This window comes from Perognathus longimembris, chromosome 2 (genome assembly GCF_023159225.1).
Source record: "Perognathus longimembris pacificus isolate PPM17 chromosome 2, ASM2315922v1, whole genome shotgun sequence".
Taxonomy (NCBI): Eukaryota; Metazoa; Chordata; class Mammalia; order Rodentia; family Heteromyidae; genus Perognathus; species Perognathus longimembris.
In genome coordinates, this window is record NC_063162.1 from 37,204,989 (window position 1) to 37,222,111 (window position 17,123).

General features: G+C 37.5%; 1 protein-coding gene across 4 annotated transcripts in view; it reads left to right on the forward strand.

Moving 5' to 3' along the window:
• Positions 1 to 17,123, forward strand: part of Bicc1 (BicC family RNA binding protein 1) — a 241,021-nt gene that overhangs the window by 62,125 nt on the left and 161,773 nt on the right. For all 4 annotated transcript variants that reach the window (XM_048338806.1, XM_048338807.1, XM_048338805.1 and 1 more), the window contains exon 2: positions 15,115 to 15,161. In XM_048338806.1, coding sequence (XP_048194763.1) covers positions 15,115 to 15,161 — 47 coding nt within the window. The remainder of the gene's footprint in view (positions 1 to 15,114; positions 15,162 to 17,123) is intronic.

Consider the following 17,123-nt stretch of genomic DNA (forward strand, 5'->3'; position numbering starts at 1 on the left):
TTTTTTTTTTTTAATGTGTGAGGATCATCTGCTCATTATCTTTCCATATGATTGTCCCTTTTCTGCTCTAGCTTTCTGGTTGGCTTCTGTGTTTTCAGGAAGACTTTAAAGCAATATGGTATCTCCAGTTTTTCACCCCCTTGTAGGATCTACTTAATGTCACTGTCATCTCTTGATGTTCCTGGGCCAGGCTTCCTGAGGAAAGGCAAACAGAGGGACTCCTGAGACTTTGGCTGTTTTGAGTGGTACAGTGCTAAGCAGACATCTTCTCTTCATTGTTATTTCACAGTTGGTTGGATATTTACAGCACTCAACTATAACTTGCATCTTTAAAAGTAAAGTGACAATCTAAGCCCTATAATTTTCATCTTTACAGAGCACAATTGAGTATCGTTCCACCTTGTATTCAGAAGATGTAGTTGGAATTGTATTTGATTTGGTTTGGTTTGATTTGGTTTGGTTTGGGATGCAATAACAGAGTCTCATAGATTATAAACAAGTTTATTCCTTACAGTTCAAGAGTTGGAGAAGTTCAAGGTGCCAACACATTTGGTGTCGGATGAGGCTCCACTTTTTGGCTTATAGAGACTGCCTTCTAGCTAGACCCTCATAAAAGTCAAAGGGTCTCTCCTTTATAAGGATACTAATTCTGTTCACTAGGTCTCTACCCTCATGATCTAACCACCTCCCAGAGGCTCCAGATTCTAATATGATCACTATACACATATGATTTTTTGTGGAAACATTTAGATTTAAGCATGATCTTAGATTCAGTTATTATTAGGCTTACCTTATTTATTCTTGGTAGTATTAGAACTGAGCTAAAATAGGTCAGAATATTAAAAGTAATCATCAGGTAGTACATAGTTTAAAAGTAAAATACAGTGACTCTACTTTTATCCTGAATTGATTACATCTGCTTTTGACCATACACAGTCATAAAAGAATACAATCAAAAAGAATCTCTAAGGGGAAAATCTGGGAGAAAATGAGGGCAGGGATGACACTGTTCAAAAAGAAATGTACTCATTACCTGACTTACATGACTGTAACCCCTCTGTACATCAACTTTACAATTAAAAAATGTCAAAAACATTTTAAATTTCCATGTACACACTATGAAGGCCAGCCAATGAAGAAGAGCTTGCTGATGTCCAGTCAGTCTCGCATTGTTGTTAGTTGTATTTAAATTATCGTGTGATTCCCCTACTGCCCATAACCTTATGAAGATATACTCCCTTAATATCAGACAGTGCTTTAAAAGCAAGGTAAAAGTTAAGGTGCCTAAAAAACATAAAGTGGAAATTTTAGATTTGTTGAAAGGAGTTAGTGCATAGTAGATGCTGGGAAATTGGGTGGTTATATGGGAAAAAAATGAATCAAGCATCTACATCCCAGCACTGAACTCTATGTATCCTGAGCATCTGTGGGTTTTCCTTAATGGCAGCCTCTTTGGAACCAAGGATCTACTTCAGACTAAGAAGGCTCATAAAGAAATTACTCCGCCCTTTCTGCTACATCACACTCTGCTTCTTAGATGCAATCCTTTGTAATTTGGACTCTGTCATCTCGTATTATTCCTCCTCTATTTTCTACATAATTTGTATTTATTATTTTCCCTAATTTGTTACCTCTAGACACTTTTGATTATACTGTTTTATAGAAGAAAATACAGATTGTTTTTCCTTTTGTCCTCAAGTTTTGTTAAATAAATATTCAGTATTTATATCATCTATCCTGCTTCTTGAAATATTAAACAATAGATACAGGTTTCATTTCCTTTCAATCATTAGGATTGTTTTTCTGGACTTGGAAATTGCCTTATTGATTTTTTTGATTTAATATTTTATATGCCTATCCCAAATTGTTTCTGTTCTCTCCGATCTTCTCAGTACAATTTTCCACTTAGTAAGAGTGTCATATGGAACTACCATCTTCCTAAATCTTGCCTTGACAACAGTAGAAGCCTGTCATCTTTCTCCATCCTTAACCAGTTGTCTTCTGGGCTGGCTGGAAAGCTATTGTCTTCAGATTTTTCATGCATCCTAGGAACCTCCCCCATTCCCTTTATTTTTATCTTTAATATATTTTATTGTTATTTTAAAGGTAATATGCAGAGGTGTTACAGGGCTTACAGTTACATGAGTCAGGTAATGAGTACAATTCTTTTTGAACCAGGTCTCCCTTTCCCCCACTCTCTCCCAGTTTTTCCCTCCCATTCCAGCCATAAGATGTACAGCTCATTTTCCACATAGTGTATTGTGAGTACCCTGTTGTATTTGTTCACCCTTCCATCTAGCTTTTCTGTGCTCCACTTGTCCTCACAAAGAAAAGTAACCTAACAAACAAGACAAAAGGAAAAGACAACAGAAAACAGCAACCAAAAAAATCTGTTTCCTTTTCTTGGAGTTCATTTCCTAATATATTATTTTTCATGATCACATGCACATAGCCATTGAAACTTTGTGATCCTCTCCTATGCATATCCTCCTTTTGCCTCATTGTGTGAATGTCTAGAGACCTGTATATTTTATCATGTACCAGTGTAATTTTTCAAAATAATTCATTGTGTTTACTTGATTTATAGGCACATTCTAGTTAATCAGAAGGAAGCTCTCTGTTTAGTCTTTTGAGGAACCTCCATACTACTTTCCACAGTGTTTGAACAAGTTTACATTCCCACCAACAGTGGGAATTTGGCCATATCCTCACCAGCATTCATTGTTGTTTTCTTGATGATGGCCATTCTACCTGGAGTAAGGTAGAATTGCAGTATTGTTTTCATTTGCATTTCTTTTGTGCTCATAGATGTTGAAGATTTCTTCATGTGTCTACTGGCCAGTCTTCTTCCTCTGAGAAGTCTCTCATTAAATCTTCAGCTCATTTATTAACTGGGTTACTAAGTTTATTTATTGAGGGTTTAATTTTTGAGCTCTATGTGTATATTTCAGATTTGAAGACCTTGTCTAATGTATAGCCTGTAAAAATCTTCTCCTATTCTGTGGTCTTTCTATTTATCTTGCTAGCTATGTCCCTTGTCATGCAGAAGCTCTTCAGTTACATGCAATCCTAGTTATCCAGTCTTTCTTTGATTTGTTGTGATCCTGGATCTTTACTTAGGAAGTTTCTACCTGTGTCTAGGAGACCTAGTGTTTCCCCTTCCTCTTCTTGTAATGTTTTCACAGAATCAGGCCTTAAATTGAGGCCTTTGATCTATTTAGAATTGGTTCTTGTGCAGGTTGACATATAAAGCTCTAGCTTCAGTTTTCCATCCGTGTATGGTCAATTTTTCCAGTACAATTTTGTGTAGAGTCTGTCTTTATTCAACCTGTGTTTTGCTCCCTTATTGAATATTAGGTGGCTACTTGTTTGTGGGCTTTTCCCTGGGTCTACCATTCTGTTCAACTAATCCTCGGGCCTATTCTTGTGCCTGGACCAAGCTGTTTTTATTACTATGGCTTTGTAATAGAGTTTGGAGTTTGGTACTGATATTCCTCCAACACAGTTCTTTCTGCTAAGAATTATTTTTGCTAGTTGGGGTATTTTATATTTCATATGAATTTTAGGATTGCTTTCTCTATTTCTTTGAAGAAAGTTATTGGGATTTTGATAGGTATTGCATTGAATTTGTAAGTTGCTCTGGGCAGTATTGCCACTTTTATGATGTTAATTCTTCCTATCTAGGAACATGGGAGCTTTTCCCATTACTTTAAATCTGCTTCAACTTCTTTTTTACAGAGATTTAAAGTTTTCACAATAAAAACCCTTCACATCTTTAGTTTAAATAAATTCCTAGTTTTTTTTCTTTTTTTGAGGCGATTGCAAAAAGAGTTGCTTTCCTAATGTGAGTCTTTATCTTTTCATTGTTGTCATACAGAAAAACTACTGATTTTTTATAAAACTTTTTTATTTATTGTCAAAGTGAAGTACAAGGGGTTATAGGTTTTTTTGGGTTGTTTTTAATACCCTACTACTTTGCCAGAATTATGGATCAACTCAAGTTAGCTTGGGTAAGGAATTCATCCAAAAACTAGATAGGGATCCATCAGAGAAAAAGAACTGTAGACCCATCTCATTGATGAACATTGGTGCAAAACTTCTCAATAAAATTCTGGCTGGGGCTGGGAATATGGCTGGGAATATGGCTTAGTAGTAGAGTGCCTGCCTAGCATGCATGAAGCCCTGGGTTTGATTCCTAAACAGCATCACATAAACAGAAAAAGCCGGAAGTAGTGCTGTAGCTCAAGATGTAGAGTGCTAGCCTTGAGCAAAAATAAGCCAGGGACAGTGCTCAGGCCCTGAGTCCAAGTCCCAGTACTGGCAAAAAAAAAAAAATTCTAAACAACTGAATTCAACAATGAACTAAAAAAAATCATACACTATGATCAAATGGAATCCTTTCCAGGCATGCAAAACTGCTTCAGTATATGCAAGTCGATTCATGTAATTCAACACATCAACAGAAGCAAGAACACAAACTACACAATCATCTCAATAGATGCAGAAAAAACATTTGACAAGAATCAACACCATATTGTGATAAAAATTCTGGAGAAGCTAGGAATCCGTGGAACATTCCTCAATATAATAAGAGGACAAATCTTCAGCCAGCATTGAGCTTAATTGTGAAAAGTTAAAACCATTCCATCTATAATCAGGGACTAGACAAGGATGTCCACTCTCTATGCTTCTCTTTGTCATCAAAGAATTGGAATTCCTAGCAAGAGCCATAAGGCAAGAGAAAAACATAATGAGATCCAAATACGGAAAGAACTAAAGCTATCACATTCCCTTTCTTGTATCCTAACTTCTTATATGAAGGGAAGTCTCTGGACATACTCATTCAAGCTTATAAACTCTACTTATATACAATAAGAGATGTGATTTGTATTTTATTTTTCAAAACTTTGCTTGGAAATCTTACCATATCATTCTGTATGGTTGAGAGTTTATCCAATTAAAAATTTTTGGTTGCATATCATTTTCCCTTAGAATTTAATGCTTTGTGCCATCATCATGTAGCTTCCTCTGGCTCTGAGAGTTCTGATACCATTTTAATTCCCAATGACTGTTTTTGTCTTTCTCCAAGGTTTTGAGACATTTTTATTCCAGCTATTGTGAGATTTCAAAAGGCCTTGATTTGAGTACCGTTTGCTTCTGGAAACTTTCTAGTCTGTTTCTTTGATTTTTAAAAACATGTCTGTTCTGTGTTTAATTTGTTTTCATTTTCTCCCACATAGAAATACAATTATTTGGTTTTAGACTTTTGCATTGATCTTTGAAAGATACATATTTAAAAGTTCATGTATGTCTTCTTTTCCTTGAATAATTTTCTTTAAAAATCTACTTGTATTTTATTATATTAATTTTTTTTGAAGATAATGCATTACATTTTTTTCTTTTGGATAATAGTAAGTTAAAAGAAAACTTTTTCATCCTCCTTCCCTCCCCAAATTTCTACCACATCTTTGTCTTTCCTTCTCTTTCTTCCTCCTCCCCTTCCTAGACTTCTCCTCCTCTTTGCATTTCCTTTGCTCTTCCCTCTTGTCTTGTTTTGCTTTTTTCATATTTCAGCGAGTGAAAGAGATAGTAAAATCCCCACTCCTTTGGTGCAGTTTGCTGACTTGTAGTCTTCACTAGCAAAGAAATGGCCTTGTATGGTGATGTATTTCAAGACAAGTAACTGCTAGGTGTCCATCTTTGAGAGTGTTAGTCCCCACAGATAAGGGTTATAGTAGCTATGGGTCTGAATTTCTGTATGATATATTAAAACTGGACAGATGAACGGCCCAGAGCCAATTTTATCCCTGAGTAGTAACTGTTCTTGCACTGACTGTGCTTGATTCTTGAGTAAGTTTTAACCACTGGCAGTATGTGGGGAAGCAGTCTACATTCATGTTTTGTCGGTGATCCTTTACTGAAGCAGTACCTTCCTAAGTGAGGAATTCTGCCAATAGTTGCTAGTATTGTATCTGAAATATGACTCTTTTTGAATGTACTCTAGCCTCTAGATACTATATGTCCACATCACCAACTCCTCCTCTTCTTCTGCCCAATCACCCCAATAACAAAAAATCCCAGCCAAATAAACCCCACAGTTTTCCACATAACCCTCTAAGTATTGATTCTTTTTGTGGTGAAACATTAATGATGATTTGTGTTCACTTCCTCAATCTCTGGAGTACACTTCATCTCTGACCACTTGCACATATTGGCTCCTTCTAAGGACATAGGCTAGCTCAGGAGTTCTGAAGCTTTTGAAAAAGGAAGTCAAATTTGAAGTCAGACACACATAGTACTCCCAGCATTCTCTCTGCCCAGAATTCCCTTTCACCACATTGCTCTAAGTCCCACATTAAGTAATGAACACAAACACACCCTAGCATCTTATTTTCTCTGAGTTTCTGTAGTGTATTATCAATGAGCATCTTAGAGTCTTGTCATTTTATCATGTGACTGTTTTTTTGAGGTTAAGGTTAAGGTTGAGGCTTCCCATTTATTAAATGCTTGTAGGATACTTATTTTGTATACTTCAGTTTTAGGGAGGCTGACAATGGCAAACCTAGAGTCGAAACTAGTTTTCTGACTTCACAGCTCTTATCTCCTCAGTATGCCTCAGGTGCTTAACAAATTTTGTATGAACAGACTAGTAGAAGAGTGTGTCTATATAAAGGTGAACAGGACTATTCATATGAAAGTGAGGATGTCTTTTCTTTGCCTGTCCTCCCCCCACCATTTTGTGGCAGGCTGCCTTTCTGCATATAACCTGAACTTCAAACATGCCCAGGACACATTTGTTTCAGATTTAAAACAAGTTGGCTTGTGCCACTGCCATGTTATTACAAACACACAAGAAATATAAACTTCATTCCATTAAATAGCCATCCACATAAACTCTTAAATAGTTTCATGGCTTTCAGTTGAGCCAAAGCTGGATATTAAGGAAATGACTATTAATGTTACATATTTTATTCAAACCGCTCTAATTCTTTAACCTTCCCACCACCCCCAAAAGTACCAATAAGTCTTTTTCTTCCTCTCAAAATGTCCTCAGGAGGTTAAGACAGATTACAGCTTTGATTTCAAGTCGCTGACTCCCACTTTTTGGAAGTGTTCTTTGTTTTCAAGTCTGCCATAGCCTGGGGCTGTGTTCTCTACTTGAATCTTTTCAATCCTGCTTGGGAAACAGCAGAGTAAGTTATTATTCCCTATGGCTGCACTGTACAATGGAAATATAATGTGGGCCATCAATATAATTTTAAGTTTTATTGTCACATTAAGAAGAGTATAAATGGAACAGGTGAGACTAGTTTTAATAGTGCATCTTCACTTGACCCAGTATATGAAAGTAAGATTATTTCATCATACAGTAAAAAATATCAATAAGATTTTTACTTTTTTCTATTAAGTCTTGAAAATACAGTGTATATATCACTCTTATAGCATTTCTAAATTCTCAGAATAGCTGCATTTCAAGTGCTCACTAACCACATGTGCTGTGGCATAGCTTTGTAGGAAGGTTTGTGTAATCGTACTGTGGTGTATTAGGTGTTTGTAATTCTGTCAAACTGTAACAGGCTGTGAACATCGTTTAATGTTTGATGAAACTAGACTACTTGAATTTTTAAAAATAAACTATTTTATGAAAACTCAAATACTCAAAGTACTAAATGATGCTTAAAGATTGCTTATGTAGGCAATAAGAGTCTGGAAGGAAGCTTTTTTGCATGTCCAAACTCGCCATTCATCAGATACACTGAAGCTCCATTGTTACATGTTAGCATCATTAGTCCATAGGAAGTCCTCATTGTCAGCCTAGCAAATCAGAAGTCTGAATAAGCTTTTCAGACTGGAAGAGTTCAAGTTAAAAGTTGTGGGAAGCTGTGACTGCTGTAATGTATGTGTTCTCAGATTTTTGTGAATGTTTTCTTTCCTACATTTGACTGCCACAGATGCTTTCTGAAACGAAAACCTCATAGATTAGAGAGAATTCTGGTCCCTGATCCTTTGCTGCTGTGTCCTGAGTGTGGCAGAGATATCACTGTCGTAGATGGAGTCGAGCATGAAACATTGACAGGGCAATATTGCCTCAAGAGTGTTAACATGAGAAGAAAATCCACCAGTCTGTATTTTGAGAAGTATCTATAAATCCCTGTTATTAGAACAAATCCAGGCTCCTCGCACAATTCTGTGATTTTTTTTCTTTTTTTTTAAATTTTGTTAAACTATTTGGTAGGAAGTATAATTCTGAAAACAGCTTCAAAAGATATTTTAGATGATTGTGTAGTTCAGTGGATGGCCCATGTCCATGGCCTGAGTTGCAGTGGGTAATCCATTTCTTTCAGACTCTTAGCCATGTGATAAGTTTATTAGAATGTGATACATGTATAAGGGTGCTGTCTGTTCCATTCTTCTTTGATCTGACCTTCAGTGAATGTGACCTTCTCCAAAGACATGTTTTAAACTGGAAATGCATGCATACAACATGTACTTTTATAAAACTTTGGTTCATATATCTGTTTCTAGCTTCTTTTGAGTTTGGTTGTAAACTACAGAGGTTCTCCCAGTTTTGTTTGTTTTCTATTTTCATCTATGAGATTTGTTACTACAGGTGTAAGTTGTTGAACTTTCTTCACCGAGAGCTATACATCATCACAGTTGCAATGTAGAATTTCTAGATTGGTCACGCTTTTGCCTATACCTAGAGTGCTGTCATTGACTGTCCAGCACCAACTCTCATAGGTAGCGTACATTCATTGCAGCTTTTGTATGCTTTCCAGCTTGCCTTCCACATGTGTGTGAAAACTGTGATAAATCATTGTTGGCAATAACTTCACTCCCACTTTAATAGGAAAGAGGATTTGAAAATGATTTGGTCCCTTTTCCTAATTAAAAAGCCATGCAAGCTTTTTGAAGTATATTTATGTTTGCATTTGTATATGTACCTTTATACTTTATGTTTTTACAGAGTAATATTGTGTACCTTCTGTTTTATACTAAAAAAACTCAATTCACTATTCTTCTTTTGGCTTTAGCTTAGGGTTTTTAACTTGCTGTCTCACACTGGCTCGGCAGGTGTTCTGCCTCTTGAGTCAGGCCCCCAACCTCTTTTAACTTTTAGTTATTTTTCTGATAGGGTCTCATGGTTTTGCCTGGGCCTGGCCTTGGCCCATGAGCCTTCTATCCATGTGTCCCATGTAGCCAAGACTGTAATCCACACTGCCTGTGACTTGGTTGAGAATGGGATCTTGCTAACTTTTTGCTAGGCTAGCATCATGGCATGCCTATTGAGCCAAGAAAGTCTTACTGTAAGTAAAACAATACTTAAGGAAAGGATTTAAAGTCAAATAGAAAACTATCCTTAATCCAGCCAATGTTAGGATAAAAATTATCTTTTTTTTTGTCTGTTCTTAAAAAACCTTTCTCAGTAGGCCCGCATAATTTTTTTTTCAGGCAGTTGGGTTTGATTTGTTCACAGTGAGCTCTTGGAATCAGAGAGAAATCTTCAAGCTTCCATGTGTGCGGAGATATACATTGTTCAGATGGCTCTTGGCACTGCTGGAATTTAAACCAAATGCAAGCTTAATTGAGAAGTGGAAGAAACTTTAAAGAATAGTTCTCAGAGCTTTGCACCCCAGTCCAGAGTGCTGGATATAATTCACCAATATGCAAGGTTCTCTAGAAGTATATAAAACTGCATCATGTACAACTTTTCCTTATTCTTTCAGTAGAACTGGCCAAATTGTCAGAGAAGTTTTCTGGAAACATTTACTGTACATACATGTAGCTCACAGATATCAGCATATGGATTACATTGATAAAAATAAATGAATGTTTTACATTTTGAGTAGTATGTTTTATGAGAGAATTAGGCTGCCTTGAATGGCTGCTGTTATCTGGCAGGTAAACTAAAGAGTCAGCAGCCCCTTTAGTTGCAAAGATGCTCTCATTGTGTTTAAAACAGAGTGATGTTCAGAATCTTTATGGATTTGATGTTATTTCTTGAGGAGTATTTATAATTTGAACTTTTTCTTGCTCAAATTCTATAAGGAAGAAAACTTCTTTTTCTTTTGTCAAGGTGTGTGAGAGAGAGAAAGAGAGAGGAGAGAGAGAGTGTGTGTTACTGGGATTAAATTCAGGGCCTTCAGCTTGTTAGACAGTTGCTCAACTTCTCTAGTCCCATTCCTATGTGCATCAGGGTAATGTTTAAAAATATTTCATACTATGTTTTAAATATGGAGTTTTTCATCTTTGTGTTTTAGATTATGGTCAAATATTACAAAGGAAAAACATCTCAAAATGAAAAGCAGATTCCCCAAAATGACCTTTGAGCACAGCTAGAAGCAGTAGAAGGTGTTAAGACCAGCCTGGCAACCCTGCAAGTCAAACTTCCTTGACAGTGGGAGGTGAATGACCTGACTCAGTCCCTAGTTTCCTGAAAGCAAGTGTCTGGTCCTCTCTAGGCTTCCTTTGGTTCTTGTGTAAAAGGAAACTGCTGGATTGGCTGCTTTCTAAAATCCCTCACTCTACTAAATCTGTCTTCCCGCCCTGCCCTGGGGAATCCAAGGGTTGGTGGCCTGCACAGATTAGATCTGCCCTAAGGACATAGATTTTCCTTCTATCTCAGTCTGATAGATTGGATTAAAAGTAAACTGATTGCTTGGCTTGTTGGCCTTGGTTACTGCTGACCAGTTCTGGGTGGGGACTGGGTTCCCTCTTTATGTAGAGGGGATCCTGGGAGAGTGGGGGGCCTCCAAATGGGAAGTAAGTTAGGGACTTCCTGTACTCCAGGAACACTGGAGTTTAACATACCTCATGGCACTTGTATGAAGGTGCTCAGGGACTTTGGTTTAAAGAGGTTCACAGGGAAAGCATGAAGAGCCTTGGTGATGGAGGAGCAAGTAAATAAAGACACATAAGGAGCCAAGCTGACAATTTGCATTTTTCTGCTTTCATTAGTAATAATGACAAAATATATTTACTGATCCCCTATACTATTATTTCACTTACTTGCCAACCATACCCCCAGTGGTTGTTACATGGATGTGATGCAGGAGAGGCCACTACTTACCCCAAGTCACCTCTCCGTCACATGCAAATACAGGTCAAGATGCCTCTATGTCCAGCTGCCTACCTTTATGGCATGGGTTAGCCTCCTCCTGTTCACATCCTTGACAATGGGAAGCTTGCTTTCTGTGTGTGTGTGTGTGTGTGTGTGTACACGCACGTGTGTACACACACTCATGGGAGGGAGGGGGTTATATTACTGAACAGCTAAACAGGACAATCTGTTTGAAAGTTCAAAGTCTAGTCCTTATAGTACATGAGGGCTCTCCATGGACTGTAAGCTCTCCACACTGCTCTTGGATGAGAATTGTAGCTTACCTTGTGTCCATGACACTTCTGAGGGAGGCATCATCACCTCCTCTTCAGCAAGGACCATCAACAGCAAAGCTAGAGTGTAAAGCCCTGGTTCTAGCTCAGCAGGCAGTGAGGGGCTCATCCACTCTTAGAAGGATGTCCAGAAACTCCAGACCCAGCTCTATGTTGGCAAGATGAAAAACTCCTCATGCAAAGAGAGTTTGGAAGGGCTTTGAAGGACTTTGGTCCTGTCAGTTACCTCTTGTGTGATATACATAACCAAATTATTGAGCATCTCATCAAATTATACACATACTCTGCCATGCACTATGCTAGGCTCTACAGGTCTGTAGGATAGGGGCCGGTGGACTGCCAGGGATGCTGGCATTTCAGCATTCAGAAGTGTCTGCCCCAGGGCTACAGAAGGGTTTCCTGGCTGTATGAGTGTCAGGCTTAGGATTTGGCAATGGGTATGCAGTGGGGGCAGGATCAAGGAACCAGGGATGGGAAAAAATTGAAACCATATTTAACCAGAAGTTTCCATGTGCCTTAGAAAGAATTTAAAATGAAGCTTCCCCCTAATTTTTAATTCAGAGCCCAATAGTTTCTTTTTTTTCCAGGGGAGCCGAGGTTGACTGTAATGTTTTACACCTGTTTCAACTTTTGCCGTTTTTATTGGCAGCAAGGTTGGCCATCCTATATTTCTTGTGAAGCAAAAATATGAAACAAAATATGGCAAGGCACTGGAGAAGTTATAATAAACATAAAAAATGAATTGTTCAGCTTAAAACTTGAAATGCTTTACCTGCAGATTTGGCTAGCCATGTTCCAGTAGAATTGAAGAAGTAATTTATTCTTGCAGCACTCTCTCATGAAAATAAAGACAATTACTTTCATTGGCAGGAATAACCCAAGGCTTTTTACATTCAAGTGAATATACTTTGGGATGTTGGCAGAAGTTATACTGTAAGGACGGTTTTTGAAAAATCTGCCTCATCCTCCTGCACGTTCATGTTATTGTGGAATGAGAAAGATGTGGAGTCTTAGCCTACAAGATTTGCAAGAGTCAATAGAACCATTTTGCCACAGAGTCCAATCAGATTTCAGTGGCCAAGGGATGCCATGAAATATGGAGTTTGGCTTATTTTGCCATCCAAACATAATGAAAAAGAAATTATTTGGGTCAAGATATTATCATATTTTGTATTTCAGATCTGACAGTAGCTGTTCAACTTTCCTGTTGATTTAGAGTAAAGTGACTAGCTTTTTTAGTGCTTTATGGAGGACAAGAATAGTTAAATGTATAAGCAGTTTAATTTGGACATGGTGGCAATTCCCTTAGAAATTTGATAGTAAAACTGAATTTTAATATTGGCTTTATCTCCCTAGTTGGGATGCTTCGAATATGATGCAGGTCAGGGCTTTAAGTTCATTGCTCAGAGTCCAAATATTTGTGGAATAAAACAGTGAAAACACTCTTTTTTTCTTCACTGGACCTTTAAATTAACGTTTTTAACGTCTAAGTTTATGTTGAGAAAGATATGCAATGAACTCAAAGCCACCATAACCCTCACTTGGAAGAATTTATATTTTCATACTGAGGAATGTACGGCACATTTGAGAATTAGAATAAGAATCTCAAATTTGAGTGCAGAAAGATCCCTATTTAGAGGATAAGTCTCTTGGCTTCTCTGGTTGCTTTCCATGATTGGCTTCTACTCGGCTCCACAGCTTTTCCTCTTGGAGTCAGACTCTTTCAAGAGATTGGGCAACCTAGGAAGAAGAAGGGATAAATTTTTAGAATTGCAATGACTGGGCCTAATTAATCATAGCTGGCATCTGAGGCAATGATCTAACTGAGGGTTGAGGAACCAGGGGTTGAGGATCTTGGAAAATAGACATAGCAGAACTTAAAAAAAAATCACACACACAACAGGCTCAGATCTGGAGTTTCTTGTCCCCCTTATACTGTGGTTTCATCATTTAAGATCAGCTGCGGCCCCAAAATATTAAATGCCGTTGTAAATAAATACAGATGTGCTACAACAAAACCTCTCTGTACAACTAGTCTATGCTAATAAAATGTTTTTAAAAAGAAAAACTTTAATAGAAACTTCCAGAAGTAGGTGATTTTCAACTTTCAAACTGCATTACAATCTGAGTAATTCCATGAAATATAACACTGTTCCATTTTATCCTTGTTGGGACAGGACTCCATCGTTTGATTGGTGTAGCCACAGTGTATATACTACTTACCTTTTAGTCATTCAGTAACTGTGTTAATGATCAGATCAACTGTCACAGATTCACAGTACTTGTATTCAGCAGCCTTTATGTAGCAGCCTAGTGTTGCAGCAAGAGGTGTACATCATTCACGTCACTTCTGCCATATAGGTGCTGTATCATCTCATACCATCACAAGGACAGTTGTAGTGCAACAAGATCCTTTGATGGAGATGATATTCATTGTAACAACCCTTATTACAGTATAATTGTTATAGTAATAAATTCATATAATGCTAAGAACTAACAAATTTATGATTAATATAATTATAGTATGGTATTATTAGTTATTTTTAATCTCTTACTGTGCTAAGTTTATAAACAAAGCTTTATCATAGGTATATATGTGTGGGATGAAAGTTAGTATCTATAGTGTTTGGTTTCAGGTCTCCACTAAGAAGTCTTGGAATAGAGAGCTCTCACAGATTGAGGAAGGGGAAACTATACATAAATACTTGGTATTTTTTTTTTAAATCAAGATTTTTGTTACCAGTGAAGATGCCATTTTTGTCTCCCAGTTCTTGCTACAGATTATAGGCTTGCTAAAGGAATGGATTTCAGGTTAAAGTTTTGTGTTTTTTAACTCTAGAATGTAGATAAATATGGTTTGTGTTCAGCTAAAGAAATTTACCCTTTCTTATACACCCTGAAATTGAAAGGCTCGATTCCTGGGATCTTGTTAGAGTTTTGATGGACAGAGAGTGAAAGAGCATCTTGAGGTTGTGATGTAATGAATTTGACATGAGTAAAATATATATTCTGAAGGAAATTTCTGCAATAGAATGTAATTGTGTCATGAAACGTAAACTGTCAAGTGGTGTGAAGGTGTTCCTTGAGGAAAAGGAGAGATCATCAATTTTATATGCAGTAGACCATGGAAAGTACTTATGGGGTACCATTTAGATATAAAAATGATGTTCAACTATAGTAACCTTTTAAATAATCTCACATGAAGTTTGCTATTGGCTGTGATCTTCTCCATTACTTTGAATTTCGGTGTTATTTTGTCTTTATGCATACATGGATGAAATAGATTAAAATACAAACAATGCCAACTAAAATTCAAGTAGATTATGTAGTTATTATAGTATGATACTGAACCACCTAGGAAGTAGGTCATGTTGGGTGAGCCTCCTCCTGATAAGGCAGCCTTGTGCCTAGGATCTATTATGCTTAGGAAGTTGTTCATGGAGCTCTGTGGTCGATTACTTTGGCCATTGCATCTATTCATATAGTTCCTTCACTATGAAAGGACATTTCTAAGTCAGAGTCTTTTAAGAATGTATAATAGTGATGGGAATCAACATTTCATTGTCAACTTTGCCTTCCTGATGAAGTGCACTGAGCTTTGGGATTGCAGAGATGGCATCATTTTAACCTTTGTATTCTTTGACCTAAGGCTCAAGAGTTTGATTGGATGCATAAATTAAAAAAAGAAACCATTTTAACTCTATGCATTTTTGTCTACAGCTGCAGCTGAAGGAAAAGGCAGAAGTGGGGAAGACTTTTTCCAAAAGGTAAGTTGCTCTTTGCTTTTGTCTTGGAGACAGGTCAAGGTAGACCTCCTTGCCTCAGCAGCTACACTAGGTGTCCCTGAGTGCTCCCTCTTCACATAAAGAAGGATAAGTTTCAGTCATTTAGCTGGACAGTGTGAGCAAGGAGGGGAGGGATGTGGTATGGGACTTGACCCTTACAACTAGGCTCCTTCTGGGCAAATTCAATGAAGGGTTTGTTTGAAAGTAAGAACGCAGTTTTACTGCAAGGTGGATTTTTTTTTTTTGCACTGAAACTCACACAGCATTGTCCTGTTTATATGCATTTACCATTCTTGATCTCTCCTTCCTTCCCAACATGTTTGACCTGGGTATTGAAAAGGATCCATTACAGTTTCCTGGAAGCATGACTGTGGCAGAGTAGCATAAGCCATGAAAGGTGCCACTTGAGACCTGCTTACTCATGATTGGTCACCGTGCCCATTCTGTCCCTGCTGCCCCCTGAAAGCTCTGACCTTCAGTAAAGCTAGTTGGGCCAATCATTCATAACAAAGGGAAACAGCAGCTGGAACTGATTGAAAAAGCTTACGAGAAATGATGAAGGGTACTTGGACTCTAGAGCTATTTCTTAAAATTTGTATTTTATACAAGGAAAGAAGCTTTTCCTTTTGAAAAGATGGACTTGTGTTCTCCTTGTTCTTTTGTTCATTGAGATTGATTTATTCAATTATGTCCTTGTATTAAGGATTCAAATAGCACCTATGAAAAAGCAGTATGCAGGTGCTATAGAAGGGGAAACAGGATTACAGATGGGGTTAAATTACACCTTAAAATGGCAGTGGTGATACACCTATGAAACACTGCAGATGGCTTTAAAAATCTCTTTGTTCTCTCACTTTCTGTTTGATTTGCCTTTTTTCTTCTTGTTTTTATAAAAAAATATATTGATCTTCAGCAATTTTGCCAAGGATATTAAAAGCAAACCATGTGAGAACTGATAGGTAGTCAATTCTTCACCATGAAAATAGTTATTTACCACCTACTAGAGACTAATATTTGGGGAAACCAAAAAGAGTCAGACAAATTTCCTGTCCTAAAATAATAAGTGATGTCTGGCGATATAGTCATAGCAGATAGCACTGGAGGCTAGGGCCACAGGGGGATAAGCAGCCTTTGTCTATGAGGTTAGCAAGGGCTTCTTGATGTTTTCAGGAAAAATAGAAGTTAACTACATAAAGCAAAAGGGTTGGCTATGGTTTAGCCCCTGCTGTCACTGCATTTCATTTTGGTACCCTGGGTATTGTATATATGTTGTTCTGAATCAGGGAAGGGAAGGAGAACATTCAAAGTGGTGAGACAATATGTTGTAAACCAACTGTACAACATGGGGGGGGGGACTGGGGAGGAGAGAGGGTGGGAGAAAAATGAGGGAGGAGGCAACAAGTTAGACAAGAAATGTACTCACGGCTGTATGTATGTAACTGTAACCCCTCTGTACATCACCTTGACAATAAAAATGTGAAAAAAAAGAAATAGGGCTGTATGAGCTTAAAGGACATTCTAGGCAAATAGGCAGGATATATGAAGGCTCTGATGTGGATGAATTCATGTGGCAGTACACTACAGACATTTGGCTGTCCCATGACAGGTGAGGGGTTCATTCATTGTTCTGTATGAGGTATGCCATCTTGTGTGATAAAGAGCCTACTTTGCATGGGGAAATCTTTCCTAAAGGAATATAAACTTTATATAAATTTTAACAATGCTGTGCTGACAAAATAGAATATGCCAGACTACCAGTTTTTGTCATTATTTTAGGTGCATGTAGTTGAAGTTTGTATACTATGGTTGAAGCCTTCAGTAAGGCATTACTGGACATTGTTTAGTACCTGACTGCTACCAATACTTGGTTTAGTTGGGCAGGCTTGCCAACAAAGACAAGAGAAGACATACAGTGGAATCACAGAGTTGCATCTTGTTGGCTGG